This window comes from Saccopteryx leptura, chromosome 2 (assembly GCF_036850995.1).
Source record: "Saccopteryx leptura isolate mSacLep1 chromosome 2, mSacLep1_pri_phased_curated, whole genome shotgun sequence".
NCBI classification, from domain to species: Eukaryota; Metazoa; Chordata; class Mammalia; order Chiroptera; family Emballonuridae; genus Saccopteryx; species Saccopteryx leptura.
Genome location: NC_089504.1, coordinates 221,806,768 through 221,829,324, shown reverse-complemented (window position 1 = coordinate 221,829,324; position 22,557 = coordinate 221,806,768). Strand labels below are relative to the sequence as shown.

The following is a 22,557-nucleotide window of genomic DNA, read 5'->3' as shown; positions in this document are numbered from 1 at the left end:
GCTGCTCGCAAACTGCACTCATCACCATCATTTCCCAGTCCCCATTCCTGGGACACAGCAGGCGCTCCGTAAATGTCTATTACACTGTATTCCTTTAATGACATAAAGGCATCGCATAGGCTGAGGCTCTGGAAGGCCATGGGTTTACTGCATTTTTTGTTACCTGCCAACTAGCGAAAGAGCACAAAAGGCGGCGTGGACCCGTAAAACAGAGGTAATGAGTGAGTCGTTTCTAACGAGGCTGGTTTTACAGGCATCACACCTCTGCCGGGCCAAATGGGCTCGTTTGAGAGGTGAAACCCGTTCTACAAGTGTGGGGACCAAAAGAGAGCCATGGCCGTCACTAAAAGAAAGGGAGGCTTTACGGATCAGGGCTCAGCCACCGCCCCAACCGGAGCCGCACTAACTTCCCCTGGCGAGGCTCAGGAGTTTGGGCTCAACATCCGTAGGAGTCTCCAGGGCCCTCATTAACCCTGCTTGTGTAAGACGCCCTCCATTTGTCCCCGTCCAACACAAATAGGCTTCTGACAGTGCTAGAAGCATGGCGTGGGAAGCCAGGGAGGCTCTACATTGTATGCCCGGGGTGCAAGTGGGACACTGGTGGGCCAGCCCTGCCCAGCTCGCCTAAGGTGGTGCATCGTGGCTGACGCACATGGGCACACATGCACAGACACAAATGTGCACACGTACAACACTGAGCAGGCGGTGAGCCTGGAGCACCAGGCACGCACTGGTTTAGAGGACATCACAAGGCCCCGCCATCCTATCCTATTTGCCCCATCGTTCTATACTATTTGCCCATCATCTGTCCGCCTGGCCTTGACCCTCTGGAGACCCATGCATAGGGCAGGGGAACCCAGGCTGAGGTCAACAACTCTGCCACCAACCAGCTGGGAGGCAACTGCCTCTTCTGGGCCTCAGTTTCCTCATTTGTAAGTCAACTTCGAGATGCAGTGGTTCATCCTAAATGTTTACTCTTCAGTAAAAACTAGAACACCATCCCTGGCCTGTTGGCTCAGTGGTAGAGCGTCGGCCTGGCGTGCAAGAGTCCTGGGTTCGATTCCCGGCCAGGGCACACAGGAGAAGTGCCCATCTGCTTCTCCACCCTTCCCCCTCTCCTTCCTCTCTGTCTCTCTCTTCCCCTCCCGCAGCCAAGGCTCCATTGGAGCAAAGTTGGCCCGGGCGCTGAGGATGGCTCTGTGGCCTCTACCTCAGGTACTGGAATGGCTCTGGTTGCAACAGAGCAACGCCCCAGATGGGCAGAGCATCGCCCCCTGGTGGGCATGCCGGGTGGATCCCGGTCGGGCGCATGCGGGAGTCTGTCTGACTGCCTCCCCGTTTCCAACTTCAGAAAAATACAAAAAAAAACCCACTAGAACACCAACTCTGAGATTCCAATATTAAAATGTACATGGTGCCTTAAAAGAGAAGTGGCCAGTTTGACAAAGATTCAGGGAAAGCTGAGAGCTTTCTATCTAGTCTTAGTTTAACAAAGTTTCATTTGTTCAATTGGCTATCACCATGACACTCTGGAAATTTCAGAGAATCCCAGGGAATACCACATGGGGGTAGGGGACTGAGTACGCCACCTAAGTGTGCAAAAAGAGGGCAGATATACATGCAAGTACTCAAAGGAGACAGTCTATGTTCTATGTTTCAGAAAGCACTGCTAGTTTATGGGAAGGAGCAGCTTGACCGACCAGCAGGTACTTGGTATACTTAAGTTTCTCAACTGGAAAGAAAGCACATGAATAAAAGATAAAACTCTCCCCACTTTTTCCTGAAACACCATCTTGTCAGCTTTCCTCAGGCACATCAACAGCTGGCTTTTTCCCACTGTTTAACACAGTTGTTTACGAAATTCCCGCTATACCTGAATAAAAGGTGACTCAGTGAGAGTGGACTAGGCAGTCAGTCCAAGCTAACTGAGCTGCCTACCACTGGCCAATCCCCCAAAGCCCCTCGGGTCTCCCAAGCACAGGAGCAGAGGAAGCGTTTCACAACACATTAGTGGGAAAAGCCAAAACGCCGTTTCAGTGTTCAAACAAAACGCAGTTACTAAATGCCTACTATGGCTAAAATACTGGAAAAGTGATACAAAGATTGACAACTTATGGTCCTTGCTTTCAAATGATCCTGAATTATAGTTTAATGAGGCAGACTGATACATAAATAATACAAGAGCAGTTGTATACTACTTCACTTTGCAAAAAAAGAAAAAAGAGTTCCTATAGAAGCAAGCAATCAGATCTAAGGTTCCAAGTCACAAGACTTGGGTTAGAAAGTTGAAAGAAAACATAAATCCTGAAACTCATGACGTGATCATCAGTGAAGTTTTCCTCAATCCAGGGGCAGAATGCTTTGGTTGGGCATAAAAGATGAACTAGTCCTCAAAGCATATGGTTCTAAGATGTTTTATATGTTGTATAATGCAGGACTTCTAATATTGTAAGAAGTTAATATGTTGGCCCATGTGAAGATGGGATGTGCCCACAGCCCAGGAGGGTGACAACAGCCATCTAGAACCATTACAAACCAGTGGGCTACTGGTTTTACCTCAGTTAAAGACATAAGCCCAGGGTCAAGTGGAAACTAGTGCCGCTCACCTGCCAACTCTTCGAAGCAAAGATGCTGAAAGCTCATGTTCTCATGAACCTTGGGTGAGTCCTGTGCTTTGGGCATTACATAAACACAGTAACATATGCGTTCTCAAAAAAACTGGACCCTTTATCCAAATGTCAACCGGGGTAAATCTGCAGAAAGGCTACATGGGGTTCTTAAACAATTCTTTCACCCTTTCTTCAGTTTTAATTTTTCTTAAATAAGAAGTTGGAGAGAAATGAAGGAATTTGCTCCAGAAATGTTACTGCCCTGCCAGCTCTGACATTCTCTGTGCGTTTGTGCTTGGCTGTTAATCCTAGAATCGTCAGAGACACAAGGTTTGTTTTTTTCCCCTTTATTTAACATTGATTTTAAAAAGAGAATGGGAGAGAGAGAGAAACGCATTCATTGGCTGATTCCTGTACATGCCCTGACCGGGGATCAAACCTGCAACCTTGACATATCAGGAACATAACACAGTATTTTTCAACCACAGGTCCACCAGAAATTTTGTGCCAGTCCGTGAAAGAGTTAAGCACCACAACAATCTTCATACAACTTTTTCATAGACAAGGACCATGATGATCATCAATCAGGATGGTTAACTCTTTCACGGACCAGCATGAAATTTCTGATGGACCAGTACCAGTCCATGGACCATAGTTGAAACCACTGCTCAACCAACCAAGCTACCTCGCCAGGGCAGACACAATTTTTGTAAAAAAAAAAAAAAAAAAAAGTCAAACTACAAAACCACCACAAAGAAGAACTTTTAGCATTTCACACCTCAGTAGAATCAGCAGGACCCTTCATGCTATCTACATTTGGACAGGGTTGTTGCAAAGGCCACTCCGGGCAAGAACACCTTCCCAAAAAACCAAAGTTTGATCACCAAGGGCCATTCCTCTGGAGGCCCCAACCCTGAAGTCCAAATGCAGGAAGTACTTTCCCCAAGCACAAACCCCAGTGCATTTCATGAAGCTTTTCAGTATGTGTGGAATCAGTGTATTAATAACAGCTTATTGGCACTGAATGAAAAACACACAAGTCTTAATCTTAGGTCTTGAATTGTGGCCAGGTCCTACGTAATACCTGGCTGGAAAGGACACAGCCATGAGCATGCTTGGTGACTAGAGGCTGTGTAGTGAGACCTGGGTTTTGAAACCAGGATTGGTAGCTTAACAAAATTTACTGGTTGTAGAAAAAGTAAACTTGCCTCTCGGGAGGTGAGCTCAGCCTCACCATTCTGACAGCAGCCCCTGGTGGCCAGTTTAGTAAAAAGTGTTGGCTCCGAGGCTGCAAGTTCTGACCTTGCTTTAATGAAGGTTGCTGCAAGCAGACAGGCCATTCTAGGTAACAGCTGGAGGGGGGGACTAGGGAAGCAGCAGAAATCCAAGTTAAGGGGCACCTCTGAGTCACATAAATTACCAAGTCATTAGGGTACCTGTCTTTTGCATTTTAAAAAAAGGGGGATGCTGTCTTTCAAAAGTAGAAAAAAATATAACTTACTTTAAAAGGGCAGGATGGTAATATAAGGCATATAATACCTTAGTTTGAAAATTACCTTGGCCATTACTTGTGTAGAAAACCTTCCAATATACAAGGCGCCCAGATTCCTATACAAAACAAAGTTTGTTCTGTCTACTCCCCACCACAGCACCACTAGGCAATTTTTCCATATATCAGATACTAGGAATATTCCTACTGTAATATGAGGAATATAGCAGAGACGTCTATAAAATGCTGCTATCATTCATTCACAAAATCAAACAGTCAAGACTGCAAGGCCAGGTTTCGGACACAGATTCACATCACATCACTGATATAAATAGCACCATGTTCTAAGGCAGATAGCTGTGCAGAGGAGCCACAGTCCCGAGCCGACTTCCTCGTAAGGTGCATTCTGTTCTCTGCCGTGAGAACAATCTGGAAACAATCTGCTGGGCAGCTGCTCTCATCAACAAACTGTTTATTATAAGAAAGTGGCTGGGCCAAAGGTTAAACATCAACCTGAACCAAAAGCATACGGAGCAAAAATCAATCCAGCCCGGCAAAGGAGACCCGGGACTTCACGGGCAGCAAAAAGAGGGCGAGGAGCTCCTGCTTCGTTCTGAGAGGGGAGGGTTGGAACAAAACTCCTCGATTTCAACGTACAGGGCTGTTCTGCATGTTATACAAATAGTTATTTGCTGCCGTTTTCAGAATGGCCTAATTACGGGGCTGAAGTACGGCACTCCAAAGAGGCACCGAAATCAAGTTTCCAAATCATTTCCTCCAAAAAAAGTTACAATGGTTTCTATCCAGTTGCTTCCTTCATCGGTTTGTTTTATGAAGGACCGACAGGCATGGGCACTGCAGCCTATCTTTAAAGAGGTCTGTCTGCTTAGAAACCGGAATGGGATTGCATATGAGAGATTATATGGAGGAAGTGTTTTGCTTTAGGTGTGGCAGTGGTGTTCTGGTTATGTTTTTAAATAGCACTCTTACCTTTCAGACATACGTACTATAAAATGTTTACAGGCGAGAGATCTGATTTGAAGTTCACTTCAAAACAACCCAAGAGGAGAAATGGGCAGGAAGCGGTGAGCTAACACTGGCTAGGAGATGGAAGACCATGAAGCAAGTGCTGAGTGCACAGGCGTTTCGGTACATTGTTCTGCATATCTGAAATTTTCTCTAAGACACAGGGTGAGGCCAAAATAGGTCTACTGTTGTTCATACGGAAAGTAATAATAGATAATAATACCAGAATAAACTGTTGTTCTGCACACTCACAACTGCAAACTACTTTTGCCCCACCCTATATTTCCTTTTACTTGTATATACAGTTCAAAAGTTACATGGAAGGATAAAAAAATGTTTTCTTAAATATAAGTATTAACTTAGTAATGCAAACTCTTTCCTTCTCCATAAGGATACAGACACCACAGTATTACTAGGAGTCCAACAAGGCTGTTTTTGAGCAATGTCTGAAACAGAGCTGTTAAGCTCTGAGCCCAACACTGGAGAAACAGAGAGATTCGGCAATCCCGCTGTGCGTGATCTGCCCGTCGAGCTCTGTCCCACATGGCACCCAAAGTGGGAGTCCGCGCTTTCATTCCATTACGGAGCACGGTGACATCGGAGAGCTGGTGAGAAAACACTCCTGATATACACAACAGCACCGTGTTTTTAAAACAGCCAAGGTGGCACACAAACTTTAAAAATGCTACTTGTTTGTAAATTTGAAGCTCCTATACTGTGTTGCATTGAATTCTTAAATTAACAGGAAAATTAATGTGACAAAGAACCTAGAATAACATAAAGCAGAAGCATAACTTTCTTTCATTGTGCTAAAATTAGCTGTGGACGGAGGTTATCAAATTGTGCCAGTGTAGACGAAAATGGTTATTATCACAAATTCTTAGAAAAGAATGTATCTAAAAGAACTACTTAAAATGGTTTTTTTTTTGTTTTTTGTTTGTGTGTGTGTGTGTTTGTTTTGGATCTACCGTATTTTTCACTCCATAAGACGCACCGTTTTTCCCCAAAAGTGGAGGGAAATATGACCGTGCGTCTTACAGAGTGAAAAATACGGTATTTTATTAAATATTTTAACACACCATTTGGTTCAGAATATTTTTTTTCTTATTTTCCTCCTTAAAACCCTAGGTGTGTCTTATGGTCAGGTCAGGTGCATCTTATGGAACAAAAAATCCGATAATTGCTTTCCTGGGATCAACATGATGGTGCAGAGTCCTGGAAAGAATCTGAAAGATCATCTCCCGACCCTCCCCCAACAGAACAGAGAACATTTGGTAATGTGAGTTCAGTGGAAATGAGCTGTCCTTTAAAAAGCAGTTTTCTGTGACAAACCCATTTAGCCAGCCTAAAACTCCACACCTAATCCCATCATCACCGAAGGAAAACACTCTCAAAGAGGAGAAGCTTCAAAATTATAGACCTTTGACCTTAAAAGCATTTTGTGGACTGAACAGCCAAAGAAAAAAATGTAAATCATCATGTGTACCAAGGTTGCTTACGCAAAGCAACACTCTAGAATAATCTACACAATTCTAGGCTGAAACAGTCTGGACATTCCCCACTCTTCCACCCCATCCTCCCCCACAAAAAAAATGAACCATCATTTTTTAATTTATAAAACCATGCTATACTGTTTTCCTTTAAAAGACATATTTCCTTATTTACTGAGATTAAAAACAGGAAGGGGATTCGTGGCACCCTCATTCAATCACTGTAATAACAGCTGTATGGAGGATTCATTCTTGCGCAAAGACAAGAACACAACTCACCAAATATTTTCCCAGGCCCTAGAAGAGCTAAGCTTTATAAGTTTTCTAAGAAGAATATTCGATTTTTATTTTTCTAACTTTGGCTTTGTGTGCAGGAGGCCACTAGGTTTAAACGAGAAGTTTTTACAGTCCAGGGCTCAGGAAAGACGCATGGTCTGTGACACTGGCAAACAGTCCAGCAATGTGCCTGTTCAGGATCCAGCTGATGGGGGAGGGTCGATGCCAGCTCATTTTCACAAGAGATTATATTTAGAATCTGAATTTAAATCTTGGGGTACAAGTGCTAACACAATCTGTCTCTTTACCCATAACCCCGCTCTCCCCACACATGGACCAAGCATGGGAGAGACGCAAAACTTACACCCATAGAACAAAGTTATGTTTCAGTCAGAGTCCATGAAAGTTTATTTCCTTTTCAGCAGATACCTCTAGATAGTATAACCTAAGTCTCCCTCATACTCAGGGGCAAGGGGGGAAAAGACCTCTCCTCAGGGAAAGGTTCTATTTCAGCAATCTTTCAGCATTTTCTTGAAGTTTTAGTTAAAATAGACATATAAATATATATATTTTAATTCATGTTAAAATTATAAAGACTCAAATACCCCCTAAGGAATATTAATAAAAACAAATGTTCTGAAAACTAAGATGTTTTCATGTAAAGCCACGTTGCTCAATTGATGAAATGGGGTCTGGGCTCTAGAATTTCTTCATGAGAGAGTTTCTCCAATGATCAACAAGAACCAAAATCACAGCCTGTAACATACATAATCTGCTCAGGAGCAGCTACGGGGCTCAAAATAAGAACAAAGCTAAGAAAGTGACTAGCATTCTCTCATCTCCGAGAGAAAGAGACTGACAGACAGACCAACCTGGGCTGAGTGTCCCAGATGCTACGCGAGCCTGCTCTCACGAGGAAGCCAAAGGAGTCTTCACCTGCACTGGCCCAGCCTCACGGCCGAGATCCCAGCACCAGGCACCCATGCAGGCAGGGCAGTGGGGGGATTAGACACCACTCGGGTCCACACACTGCCTGTCAGTCTTGAATCAGAAACACCATAAACAGTTTTTTCAAGACAATTCTTGAAGCAACATTCTCAAATCGTGAGCATGCACAGAAACACAATTTGCCCCCAACTATCCCTGGCATCCCAAAGAGTGAAGGGTAACGTTCACCAACTGGAAAGCAGGTCTCAGGCCCCAGCATTCCTGAACTGAAAGCCACGCTCCAACGATTGTGCCATTACCACAGGCACCCTACCGCACCGTGTGGCCCTCAGCTCTACACCTGATCGATCACAAGGTGTGGGCCCTTTTATCATGCCCTCAAACCCAGCACCACTGCGGGCTAACTCCCTGAGATGTCTTTTTTCAACTTGGGAGACAGAAGTTGCTCTGAAGGACGAGGCAAACTCCCAGAGACAGCTTCAATCGGCTTCCCCAGGAGCTGCCGCCATGATCTATACCACTCACACATGGCAGCTATTAGGGCACTGATGCAGAAGACAAAAAACATTTGGTCCTGGAGAGTTTGGGTTTTTTTATTCCAAAAGAGCCTGTTTCCCATCCACAAATCTGTGACTGCATCGCGGTGAATATAAATAGTATGAGAAAATAAAACTGCCTTTCCTAGACAGGCTGCTGTCCCCAGGATGCAGCTTTGGGGAAAGAGGTCCCTGTGTCTCAGAGTCCCCTCACCCTGCCCCAGTCCCGCCAGCCAGAGCGGCAACACAGGACAGACCTAGACTCTAACACCGCCCGTCGGAAGTGGAAAACAACCGAGGTGCCCTGTAAGTCCCGCTGCGTACTGTCAGTCTCTGCCTTGATTCGAGCCCAGAAGTATAAACTCCAAAGGAGCTGCTTTGAAACATTCATGTGGAAACAAGATTCGAAAAGAATACAGTATATACAGTAGATGAAAAGCCTCTCCCAACCCCCCCCCCCAGAAAAGAATAAAATGAAGGCAGCTAAGGAAAACACCCCACGTGTCATTTCTTTGACATTTCAACATCAAAACTCATCAAGTCACCTTTGTAACAGGTATTGTGGTTTGAAAACAGGAAGTCAGTTAAAATGAACAAAATAAATGTCTAGCATAGGGGAAGGGCGAAGGAAGAAAGAAAGGAGAGAAAGAGGTATATGAAAGAGCCTTAAAAACATTCATAGCTATAAAAGCTTTGAAATGTTTGCTTTAATCTGCCAGCTGCTCTCTCGACGGGGCCGGATTGTAAAAGCTGCCACAACACCACGTCAGCCGCATGTCAAAAACTATTCAGGGCACACCTGGAATTCTGACTTTTTCTCTCATTTGGATCTCTAAAAATTAGTTTTTAAGTTGTATTTTAGGGTAACACCAGAAGTTTCCCTCACTGTACATTCAAGAGTCAGAACTAGGATTAAAGGTGAAGGCAGGAAGCATTCTGTACCAAATGCTATGCTAAAAAGAAAGAAAGAAAAAGAGAGGGGAGAAGAAAGAAAAAAAGAAAAAGAAAGCAAAAGAAAGAAAGAGGAAGGAAGGATGGAAGGTAGGCAGGCAAGAAGGAAAAAAAAATTTTAATTGAATAAATTCTAATGAATTCTAATAAAAAATACATGAAATTCTTTAGTTTGGTCTTCCTAACAGGAAGGACCCCTCCCCTGCATCTCTCCCCCAGGGCCACTGTGCAACCAGATGAGACCACGGCACACGTGAAGGCACTTGGTTAACTATAAAGCATGAGAAATTACCCCTTGTTTTCCAGAAACTTCCACAGCAAGGTCTCACACTTAGTAGGCACGCAGTGTTTACTAAGTGAAGTGGTCAGTAGGAGAAGTAAGAATAAGAACCATATGGTATGATTTAGACTAAGATTCTTCATAAAACAACCAACATCAAGAAAATAATTCCCTGGTGGAAGGGACTACACAGGAATTTTCTGACACATTTACAACTATCAAAACTATTATCATCAACAATACCTATGAGGGGAGAGAGATTTATGGCAAATAATCTGGGATTGAATCAAACTGAAATGTGAAGCTAGTTTCTTTTTTCAAGCTTATCTGGTCCATCCCGCAACTCCCACGCTACAGTTCAGTTACGCACACACAACAGGGCGATTTTCCGCCAGTTGCTTTAATAATAAACCCAGTTGTCACTTCTTGTTACAGTTACACCTTGACCCCAAGGCAAAACAACCACAGACCCCCTTGCAGGACTGCTGCCAACATCCTGCCTGCTTCGCTCTCAGGTCGCCTACACGTCATTAGCGCCCAGCCGCCAGCCACAAGGAAGGCCCACAAGAATCCCAGCTCTGTCGTTTCGGAAAGAACCTCCTGCTCCCCAGACCACAACAGGGACGCAGCAGGGACATCTGGGGGGGGGGGGAGGGAGCTCGCTGGGCGGGCAGGCGGGCAGTGCACTGTTCCACCCTCTTCCTGTGCCAGCCGGGCTGGGGGATGGAAAGAGACCCGTGGGCAGCGGCTCTGTCCTGCATTCAGGTTCCCACATCCATCTCAGGGCAAACCTCTCTGGCCACCCCCGCATGTGCCCTCTTCTCTCTCCCGTTTCCCTGACAGAAAAGTGGAAGCATGAGGGGGAGCTCTCAATTGGACTTCAGGTTCTGCAAGGGAAAGAACTGTTTTTTTCTTCAGTGTTGTTCCCACACACACTCACCCTACAGTGAAGGTGCAGTCCTGTTGACTTCCTGTCACTGCCAGTGGCAGGTGGGGAGGCGGCCACCCCACAATCTCACTCCATGGAACCCTTGGTCTAGCATGTAGCTCATGAGTCTCACGCTCCACTCACACCTCCAGAGAGGAGGTCACCTGCCTGACAGGGCCCATCAAGTGATGTCAGCATGTGTGTGTCCACTCTGAGAAATAGTTCATGGGGTTCCATCGAGAAACTGCTATATCCAAGCAGGGTGGGGGACTTAAATCATGAACCAGAAGGAACTTCCACCCAAGGGAGGCAAGGGACAGCAGAGGCCCTGAGAGCCACAATTAAGCCTAATGGCCATTCACCAGGGTCAAGTCATGCACTAACAAAGCTCATGCTTTTTTAAAAGTTAATGTAGATGTCGAACATTAAATAAAATATCAATATCTATATGGGACTCCTTGCCTCTTATTCAAGTTTTGACCACTGATTGAATGCCTTCAAAGTCTACTGATATAAAGTAATTTTTTTAATTTTTTATTTTATTTATTGATTTTTGGACAGAAAGGAAGAAAGAGAAATATCGAATTGTTCCACTTACTCATGCCATCATTGGTTGATTCTTCCATGTGCCCTAAACAGGGATCAAATCCACAACCTTGGTACGTCAGGACAACGCTCTAACCAACTCAGCTACCTTGCCAGGGCCTGTTTTTTAATTTTATTTTGTGTGTGTGAGACAGAGACAGAGAGAGACAGAGAGAGGGACAGATAGGGACAGAAAGGGAGAGAGATGAGAAGCATCAATTCTTTGTTGCGGCACCTTAGTTGTTCATTGATTGTTTTCTCATATGTGCCTTGACCGGGGGGCTCCAGCAGAGAGTGTGACCCCTTGCTCAAGCTGGTGACCTTGGGGTCTCGAATCTGGGTCCTCCGCGTCCCAGTCCAACACTCTATCCATTGCATCACTGCCTGGTCCAGCATGTTTTTTAATTTTTAGTAACTGGTTTTGCACTTTATAAAAATAATACATGAGGCCTGACCTGTGGTGGCACAGTGGGATAAAGCGTCGACCTGGAACACTGAGGTCGCCAGTTCGAAACCTTGGGCTTGCCTGGTCAAGGCACATATGGAAGTTGATGCTTCCTGCTCCTCCCCCTTCTCTCTCTCTCTGTCTGTCTCTCTCACTCCTCTCTCTAAAAAATCAATAAATAAAATATTAAAAATAATACATGAACATTACATAAAATGTGGAAAATACAACAAAATTTTTAAAAGCATATTAAAATCACCCTTAGGCTACCACCCAAAAATATACTATATATATACTGTATTTCCTTCCAGTCTTTTTTCTATGGACATGTATGTGTGGTATGCGTATGCTCACATATTTTCCTGGTTTACTTTGACATATCATATATGCTGAGGCCCAAATCTCAATCCTGCCCCTGGGAGGTTCGATTACATGGGAAGACCTCAGTCAGAGAGGAAGTCCATCTTGGCCGCCAGGAGTCTGCACCTCAGCAAGCCTCGTTTTCTAGTCTGGCCACACACAGGAACACCATGAAATCATTCCGACTGGATTTTATAGCAGAAATCACATGCTCCCGGGTGTCTGGGTGTCGACGAAGGTCTCAGAACACACCCCTAGCAAACACCAAGGGTCAGCTGCACTTTGGATGTTCTGTCCTACCTGGATCACTGTGCTATTCTTTTTCATTCATATTGCAGTAATATGGAAGCACAGAGGTACCTCATAATTCTTCTGTGCTGTTTGCTGTAGAGAGTGTGTCTAGGCACCAAACTGTATAAACACAGCTGGTATGCAGTAAAACTATTTAGATAACTAGTATGTATATTTTGTTCTTTCATATTCCATCCTGTCATTGTACCTAGGACACAGTAAATGCTTAATGAAGGACGTATATTATTAACTGTGACACTGAAATAATCTCTGCAGACCCCTCAAAAAATGCCACCAGTATCATGGAAAACTACTAAATTAAACCATGTGAAACTGACATCAAGAGAAAAAAATTAAATCTGGACTACTTTATAGCTCCAGGGTGTCCATTCACCAGGCAGCGTAGCTCAGCAGCGACACCATGTGGTCAGAGATCTTTCCATTCCCAACAGCACAGAGTATTTTACAGGAAGCAGGGAACCTACGCAGGCTTGTAATTACGGAAGGCAGGTGATGAATCTAAGGGTGGCCTGTGTCTAACATAATAGGATGCCAGGATGCCAAGAGCCTCTCCACATAACTTGATGCCATGAGGATCAATGAGATCTGCTAAGAAGGCTGCTAGAAAGCAAAGCAAATAGAAAGTATTCTAGTCTCAATCTGTCATCTTTACCTACAAAAACTGAACCACACCAACATAAGGACCAGAAAGTGTTCTGACATGCCTTTGTCTTGGCATCAGGAAAAGGGCAGGAATCACCCAGCTGCCTCAAGAAAGCTCATCACAGTGAGTGAGTAGCTATCTTCACATTCATTTGCATGACAATCCTTTAGAGAACTTGTATTGCAGGAAAACATTCTCTAAAGCCCTAAATTCTTACATTTCCTTCTACAGCAAAGTTAAGGTTTTCCAAGGGGAATTAATAAACACTAAGAAATGAGGATATTCACAACACTCACTCACTCACTCATGCAGTTCTGTTTCCCAGAGAGAAACAGAATTCAGAAAGAAGCAGCTGGGAGGAAAAAGCCCACAGGAGAGATAGCCAAGGTCAACCAGACCAAGAATAGACTTCATATGAGAAGGGAACATTGCCTCCTCCTGGCAGGCAGGCATCTCTTTCCTTGTCCAGCCTCAGCCCTCCATGGTCAGGAAAGGAGTGAGGGAGAAGGTCTATGAGAGTGACTGTCACATTTCCTCCTACCCACGTGGCTCTGCACCCTTCCATGCTTACAGGTTTGTAGGTGGGTCGTCTATAAGAGTTGAAGTTCTAAAGACCAACTTTATTTTGACATTGTGTTTTTTATTTTTTTGTGAGGGACAGACAGACAGACAGTAAGGGAGAGAGATGAGAAGCATCAACTCATAGTTGTGTCTCTTTTTTTTTTTTTTTTTTGTATTTTTCTGAAGCTGGAAACGGGGAGAGACAGTCAGACTCCCGCATGCACCCGACTGGGATCCACCCGGCACGCCCACCAGGGGCCACGCTCTGCCCACCAGGGGGCGATGCTCTGCCCCTCCGGGGCGTTGCTCTGTTGTGACCAGAGCCACTCTAGCACCTGGGGCAGAGGCCAAGGAGCCATCCCCAGCGCCCGGGCCATCTTTGCTCCAATGGAGCCTCGGCTGTGGGAGGGAAGAGAGAGACAGAGAGGAAGGGGGGGGTGGAGAAGCAGATGGGCGCTTCTCCTGTGTGCCCTGGCCGGGAATCGAACCCAGGACTTCTGCACGCCAGGCCGACACTCTACCACTGAGCAAACCGGCCAGGGCCTAGTTGTGTCTCTTTAGTTGTTCACTGAATGCTCCTCATATGTGCCTTGACCAGAGGGCTCGCCAGTCAAGCCAGTGACCTTGAGCTCAAGCCAGCGACCTTTGGGCTCAAGGCAGGTCAACACTCTATCCACTGAGCCACCACTGGTCAGGTTATTTTGACACTTTTTATAAGTCACCAGAGGGATGAAGGTGGTGCTTTTATTAACGGAATGCATTAAACCAGTAAAAGATGTGGAGCTTTGATTTCCTGGGATGCAGATGCAAACAAGTCATACCACTAATTCTCAAGAGCACCCGTTAAAAAGAGTGCAAACTGGGCCCTGGCCGGTTGGCTCAGCGGTAGAGCGTCGGCCTGGCGTGCGGGGGACCCGGGTTCAATTCCCAGCCAGGGCACATAGGAGAAGCGCCCATTTGCTTCTCTACCTCCCCCCCTCCTTCCTCTCTGTCTCTCTCTTCCCCTCCTACAGCCAAGGCTCCATTGGAGCAAAGATGGCCCGGGCGCTGGGGATGGCTCCTTGGCCTCTGCCCCAGCATCGCCCCCTGGTGGGCAGAGTGTCGCCCCTGGTGGGCGTGCCGGGTGGATCCCGGTTGGGCGCATGCGGGAGTCTGTCTGACTGTCTCTCCCCGTTTCCAGCTTCAGAAAAATACAAAAAAAAAAAAAAAAAAAGAGTGCAAACTGGCTAAACACTGTAATGAAATGCAGTAAGAGAATGTTTCTTAGACAGAAATAAAAGTACCCGTTATTTTATTACTAATTTTAAAAATCATGAACTATAGACCCAAGCACTTGTTAGAAACATTAGACACGTGTAACATACTCAACCTCCCAACAATCTCAGATTAATATCACAACACAATGTATTATTTTTTAAATAATACAATTTATACAGAACTTTCACTCATGTTACTTCCTCTAGTCTTCAAATACTCCTTTAAAATATCCTAATCCTAAATGCTCCAGATTCTGTATCCTTGTTCTCCAAGTGAGGGCTCCCAGCTCTGCTCTGCTCTGCACACAGCAAGCTTGCCAAGAAAGTTCCTCCTCTTTTAAAAATGTTGGGGTAGGAGATATAACGTATTCTTTTCAAGGGAAAGCTTATAATTTTGGTGTTTAGAGTTACCTGAACTATAAAGTATTTGCTGAATCTACACAGTTATGTTGCTAAACTCACCAATTTCCCTATTTAGGGGAGACGAAAGAAATAGACCCACAAAATAATCTTCCACAATTAATAAGAAAGTGACAGCTTGGTAAAGCAGAGGGATTAGCAAGAAGACACACCTGGCAACCTGCTCAGAACAGGTATCAATCACAGGCATGAAATGCAGACACCAGGCCAGGAAAATTCCTGCAGACATTCCTAGCTCCATGGCCCTTTTCCTGTTAGACACAGCTAAGAAAGAAACCAACATCCAGAGTCCTTTTGGCCACAAGGTGGCAGGCGTCAGCACAGAAATAAAAACCTGTAATTTTTCCCTTTCAAAGATTCACTAGAAAAAAAAAAATTGCTGAGAAGGATCCAAATGGAAACAAAGGTTTTTAATCCCAAATGCATAAACTGTGGTTTCCAAATACACTCCTGACACATAAAACAGTGACCCTTGACCCTTTAAAGTGGGAAGGGCCAGAACCTTAATTTTAACACTTTCTAAACTCTAATAGTCTTCTCTCTCTTACATAAATGCCAAAAATATTAGTTATATTTTAAAGTCAAAACAACCAGGCAGTTCAGCTGGTTAGAGCATCGTCCTGATATGCCAAAGTTGTAGGTTCAATCCCTGGTCATAGCACATACGAGAATCAACCAATGAATGAATGCATAAAAAAGTAAAACAATAAATCAGTATTTCTCTTTTTATTTCTCTTTGCCTTCTCTATCTCTCTCAAATCAATAACTAAATTTTTTTTAAAGAATCTAAATAGAGCCTGATCAGGCAGTGGCACAGTGGACAGAGCATCGGACTGGGATGTGGAGGACCCAGGTTTGAGACCCTGAGGCCGCCAGCTTGAGCGCGGGCTCATCTGGTTTGAGCAAAGCTCACCAGCTTGGACCCAAGGTCGCTGGCTCAGCAAGGGGTCACTCGGTCTGCTGAAGGCCCACGGTCAAGGCACATATGAGAAAGCAGTCAATGAACAACTAAGGAGCCACAATGAAAAACTGATGGTTGATGCTTCTCATCTCTATCCATTCCCGTCTGTCTGTCCCTGTCTATCCCTCTCTCTGACTCTCTCTCTGTAAAAAAAAAAAAGAAAGTCCACTGCAATGGACAAGTCAGGAAAAGGGTGACCATACTCACCTCGTCCACCAACAGCAGGTGAAGAGGTGTTAAGGCAGGGATCTGTTTTATGTCACAGTTTAGGCCAAGCGTGGTCAGAATCTCCTTCAGGACCTCGTATCTTCTCATATTGCTAGCTTTGAGCAGATTAAAATCTCCTTCAGTTTTCACTACTGAAGAGCTGGGAGGTAGTTCTAAGTGCACCTGAGGGAGAAAAACACCACTTCATTAACAAGGGGCACTTAGAGACAGGAACAAAAACACTGTCTTTACCGATGTTTCTGAAAACTTGAATATGAATCCTTCTAATTATCAACACAATATAAACTTTGAACCTGAATATTTACAAAATAATGCCAAGCAATAGAAAGATTCAGAAGAGCCTATTAGAACTGTGGCTGTCAGGCTGAGAGGCCATGGTGGAAATGACCCAGAGGAGTAACCAAACTCTTTCCAGGTCCCAACTCTTATCACTAACCAGTCTTAGAATCTTGGGCAAGTCACTGAACTTGGTTATACAATCAAAACACTCAAAAATAGGGTTGTGCTGAGAACTCACATAAAGTCACTAATAAACTCGGGAAAGCACACTGCATCAGGCTTGAAACTCCACTGCTCCTATGAGCCATAACTATGGGGACCCAAGCTGGGGAGGGCAGTAGTCTTATTCCCCAGTTATGCATGTCTGCAGGAATTCAGAGTCAGTTTGGAGGAAAGACCTGCCCCACCTCCCTCCTTCACCTGGCTGAGTTTTAAGAAAAGGAACTTAATGCATTTAGTTCAGGCTCTGTTGTGCAGTTAAAGTTGGAACAGTGCCACTTACCAAAGAAAGATTTGTGTCTTGCTACAGAGGAAGGTGCCAGTACTTGTAGCAACTTTGAGGTCAGATTCTAACTGGGCAGTGGAGCCTTGAGAGTGCTGGAATCCTGAGTACCCAGGAAAGCACCCTGAGTACGTTTGCTTTATTTGTTTTGCTTTCTCATCTATGCAACAGGGGTTAGCTGTTGGGTTTCTGCTGTGTGCAGAGCTCTTGACCTGATGGTATAGGAGCATCTTGAACATAGTCTGGTGCCAGCCTTCAGGCAACTTAAAAGTCTCACCATTCCCACCCAAGCATTCACCAAGCCAGAAACACTGTCCACAGATACTGTCCACAAGGTCATGCTGCTGCAAGTAGAGGCCAATCTGACAAGGTTGATAGAGCAGTGTCCACAAGTTCCCTACTACAGTAGGTCCCTGCTTCACCCACAACTGAGTCAGTTGAACAGTAGCAGCAGGTGAGTGTGTCTAAACAGCCAGAGGGGAGCAGAGAGAAGAGGAAAAGCGTGTAAGGAATCTGAGTCCTACTGAGTCTCCTGCCACACAGTCTTACCCTGAATGTGTCCTTTCATCCCCGGTAGATAAAGCCAGGGCAGGTGCAAACAGTCAACACAGAGGCGGGTCACATTTAACTCACTACTCCTTACAGGTGACACAAATGCAATAAGTGAGGTTCTATCCCCACCTGGGCCCCAGGGAGTGGGGAGCATGACTAATGGCACACATGCTCCCGGGTCTGTGACCACACAGATCCAAGCAGCACAGGCAGCGAGGTGTATAGAACTCACTGTCACGTGCAGGAGATGCCGAGGAGGAGGAGGGCTGACCCTACAGTCTCCAGCCTGCCAGGAGGGATGGGCAAGGACAGCCCTAGAGACTGTGTGAGGAGCGCTTCAGTTGGTCATAAGATTAGACACTTCCTAACAGAAGCGAGAAGAGAGGCCACATCTGGCCCTGCACCTCCATTCATAGCCCAAACAGCAGAGCATGCGTGTGAGGAGTACACACTGTGGTCCTCCATGCCATCCAACCAGAGTCTCCTGTTTCGCCTAGAATGCTGTTACCATAGTGATGGGCCTATTTCTGTAACTTGGCTTCTCTTTAAATGAAGGTTTTTCAAGAGAGAGGCTGTTACTAGCATCTAGTGAGTGATGCTGTTAACACCCCACAAGGCACAGGACACCCCACAACAAAGAAGAACCTGGCCCAAAATGTCCACAGTGTCATGGTTGACAAACACTGCCATGAAAATGGAAACCACTTCTGCCACATGCTAATTTAAATAAGAAAAAAATATAGCCCTAGCCAGATGGCTCAGTTGGTTGAAGCGTCATCCTGCTATGCCAAGATTGCAAGTTCAATGCCCCATCAGAGTATATTCAGGACTAATCCAGTGATTGCATAAATGAGTGGGACAACAAATCGATGTTTCCCTCTCTTCCTTCCTCTCTCTATAATTAATAAATTAAATATACATATATGTATATTTTGTGTGGTGTCAGATGGGTACTATAGACTAGTCAAGGTGAATCACTTTGTGAGTTATATAAATGTCAAATTACTATATTGTACACCTGAAACTAATATAATATTGTATGTCAACTGTAATTTTAAAACTTTAAAATTTTTAATTAAAAAAATTAATATCCAATTAAAATATCCATTAAAAAAATATACCGAGGTGGTGCAGAAATAGGTTTACAGTTGTTCATGTGGAAAATACAATAATTAATAAATAACAATAGAAGAATAAATTGTGTTTCATGTACTCACAACTGTAAACCTACTTTTGCCAACCCTATATATGTACTTTTTTTCATCCATTTTAGAGATTTTATGCAGATTTTATGCCAAACTCTGGGCCCTTTTGATAATGCAGTGTCATCACTAATCCACAGCCTTAAATTTTCCCTACGAACTCAACTAGAACAGCCAGTACTGCAAAACCCCTTTTCTTCCTGGTGGTAGATGGCAAAATCTTCACCACGCAGCTCCCTGGGCGCCAGACCACCGCCTACTGTGCAGCTGTGGTCTGCCCTTGAAGTACCTTGCCTCCTCTTACTGGGTTACATCATTACTCGATTTATTACAAAGATGAAGGCTATGAAATTGAACAGGGAAAGAGGAAACTAACCAGCCTGTGATGATATTTATTGGTTGATCTCAGTGGCCAAATATCACAGTCCCACAGGCCTGAAAACAGTGACCCTGTCACAGAGACTGGAAGTCATTTAAAATCAAAAATGACACTCTAATCCTCTGAATCTGATTTTTGAAGCTGCATCATATTGCCTTTTTTTTCTAGAGCAAGGCACGCAGTATCAAATTTTATGACAGTAATGGGGTCAATTTAAATGGCACAGCAAGCAGACTTGCTGTGTAACGCAGAGAAACAGATCACAACAGTGCCAAATCAATTTTCTAGTACAAGTCTGTGCACCAGGGTGGTTAAATTCGCTATTCAAAACTGAAATATAGCCCTAGGAAGTCAGGTTTCCAAGTGGATTTTCTGAGAATGCAGTAACTACAGTTACCATATCTGCAGAGAAAAAGATAAGAGGAACATTTATTAGGCTTCCAAAAACAAATTCATATGGTTTGCAACCTAGAGAAAACCCAACTGGGTTATCCATGTTCATCCGTTCTGATGTCCAGAGTCCTTAGTTACATGCTTCTTTGGCTGAGTATTATCTTAGGAACAAATGAGCAGGGGAAATGGTAAAGAAACAAACGTATACCTTTGTAAAAGGTTTGGTCAGAAAACCAAAGGAGACTCAGAAGGAATGGAAAGAGAGACAACATAGGAAATAAAAACAAACCACAACAACAAAAAAGGAAACAGTTCTCTAATTCAGTGAAAAGATTCCTACAATGAAACAAAATCTGTTACACTCATCCTGGGAACTACTCTGGGCAAAATCTCTCCATCTCCTTAGTTGTCTCATTCTTCAGTTCATCAAATCCTTAAAGAGAATATTCACTTAACTCGAACAAAACTTTTGCCTGAAGGCATTAAAAGATTTACAGTAAATGGCCCTGGCCAGGTCCCTTGGTTAGAGCATCATCCCAACATACCAAGGTTGTGAGTTCAATCCCCACCAGAGCACATACAAGAACCCACTAATGACAGTATGAATAAGTAGAACAACAAATATATGTTTCTCTTTCTCTCTCTCTCTGTCTCCCTTCTTCTCTAAAAATCAATCAATAAAAAATTTTTATTTGCAGTAAGTGATCAGGAATTCTAAAATTGCCTATCCTGTTACTGTTTGCTTAAACAACAAATAAACAGAAAGCTAAAAGGAAAATGGTAAAAAACAAACAAACAAACAAACAAAATACTCTAGCAGGTGAACTAAAGGACCTGCTAAGGATGGGAAGGTACTCTACGGCCATGCCACCCTGAACGCGCCCGATCTCGTCTGATCTCGGAAGCTAAGCTGGGTCGGGACAGGTTAGTACTCAGATGGAAGGATGCCTTTTCCTTTAGTCTCCCTTTCCTTTATTTTCTTACCTACATATTAATATGCCCTAAATCTAAATCACTTCAATGTTCTCTGATTTGAAATGTTTCTCAGCACTCATACTTTAAGAGTGACAAATCACAGGAAAGGAACTGAGGATTTGAAGATGTTTTCAACACTCACAGCCCCCACAGTTGCGGAGCAATCATAGAAACCGTTGAAATACGGTATCATGATGGTCACTAACATTTGGAATCACCACTCTGAGATGTTGAACTCGCCACATTAAATGGAGGTTTCACTATATTAACCAGAGTGTACTCTGAGGCAAGGGAGTGGACTGAGGTGTTTTAGAAAAATTATGACCAGTGCAAAACAAAACAAGAAAGGATTTTCTGACTAATTCTTGGTTAACCAGCAATCCTAAATTAGCCACACTATCTGCCATGTTCCTCCATCACAAGTATGTTGGTTAGATGAGATATTAATGGACAGGAAAGCCCTGATCTAAACCATCCACTCATATTAGAAAACACTCTCAGCTGCAGGTCAAAAGTGCCCCACAGTGCAGACTCTCAAACCTGCCAATGCACAGCCATAGGGGCATGTTTCCCAATCAGAGATATCCAAAGATCTTTACAGGGATACCCGCCTCCCTACCTGGCAAAGAACAGCCTCTCCTCCATGTGTTCCAAAAGGCACTTGCACAATCAGCCTCTCCTTGTCCTCACTGTGCAGGTGGCCCTGGAGCTTGCCCAGGCTGAGCCGCTCCCCAGGGCCCTTCTGATAAACACAGCCACAGCTCAGGATGCTGAGCGCCACCTGGCTCTGGTCAGCCTTGGTGAAAACCAAGTTCTGGACTGTTTCCTGCAGTGCATCCTTGCTGGTCACCTGGAGACCAGCAAACGTGAAGGATGATGACAAGCTCAACACCTTCCCTCCCTGAGAAAGGTAGGCCATGAACTTCTGGTACAGGTCTCTGGGAATAGCTTCCTTCGTGGCAATGACCAACAGCACACAGTTGTCTGACCACGGGTCTCTGAGCGCACTCTCCGCCAGCAGGTGGTACAGAGTGTAACTGTCCGGGTCCACACAGTCAGCCAGAACAGACTGGACCTGCTGGAACCTGTCCAGGGCTTCCTGGGAGGCAGAGCCCACATAGAAAAGGATGTTGGGTGCCTTCCCCATGATGTTGACTCTCCTCTCCTCTCTCTCAGGGCCGATGGCATCAGCAACACCCTCCAAACTGCCGCTGGGGTCATAGGGAAGATCTGGAATGTTCTCTGCAGATGCAAACTTTACAGACTCAATGGTGCTATTCTCCAACTCCAAACACTCATGGCAACTAGATAGATGGAGGTGACAGAGCTCGACAGAGCCTTCTCCTCTGGCGCTCTGGCCGGCAGGCTCCCTCCCAGAGGCACCGCCTTGCCCTTGGGTAGGTTCTGCACCTGGAACCTTTGGATCATCTTTGCCAACATGCTCCATAATGTCCGTATTGGGCTCAAGCTCAACAGCAGGTTCAGGGCTCAGCTGCAGGATGTGGGCTGGCTTGTTTGTGGCCTGGTCCTTCAGTTCCTTCAGAACGGAGTCCTGCAGGTGCACTGCTAAAGCATGAGCAGAAAAGACACTCGGTCAATTCTTCTGGTTTGTCATGCAGCTTAGTTCAAAACCTCACTACGCTCTCTGCATTCCCTGGCTCATGCTCCCGGGCAGTCGCCTACAGGACTCCCACTGCATCCCCGCCTCAGCGCTGCAGAACCACATCATTGCCCCCCCCCCCCGCTAGAAACAGGCCCCTGACAATCCCAAGTGAAATCTAAGTCTCCACACACCTTTCCCATATGAACTGGGAAACCTCAGACTCCCTCAGAGACTAATGAAGAAAGTGAGCTTCAGAGAGGTAATGTTGCCTGCTTACAGAATTCTAGATTCAATCTCTTGGGTGTCAATCTCCTATATGACAATAAAACTACAAAACTGAAAACAAGCACTAATCTAGTCTATCCAAG

At 44.8% G+C, this 22,557-nt stretch overlaps 1 protein-coding gene across 6 annotated transcripts in view; it reads right to left on the bottom strand.

Moving 5' to 3' along the window:
- HLCS (holocarboxylase synthetase) overlaps positions 1-22,557 on the bottom strand; it is a 195,908-nt gene that overhangs the window by 145,978 nt on the left and 27,373 nt on the right. For 5 of the 6 annotated variants that reach the window (XM_066370241.1, XM_066370240.1, XM_066370236.1 and 2 more), the window contains 2 exons: positions 21,206-22,152; positions 16,284-16,466 (listed from right to left, as the gene is read on the bottom strand). In XM_066370241.1, the coding sequence (XP_066226338.1) occupies positions 16,284-16,466; positions 21,206-22,152 (1,130 nt within the window). The remainder of the gene's footprint in view (positions 1-16,283; positions 16,467-21,205; positions 22,153-22,557) is intronic. The other variant, XM_066370237.1, reaches the window with a different exon arrangement.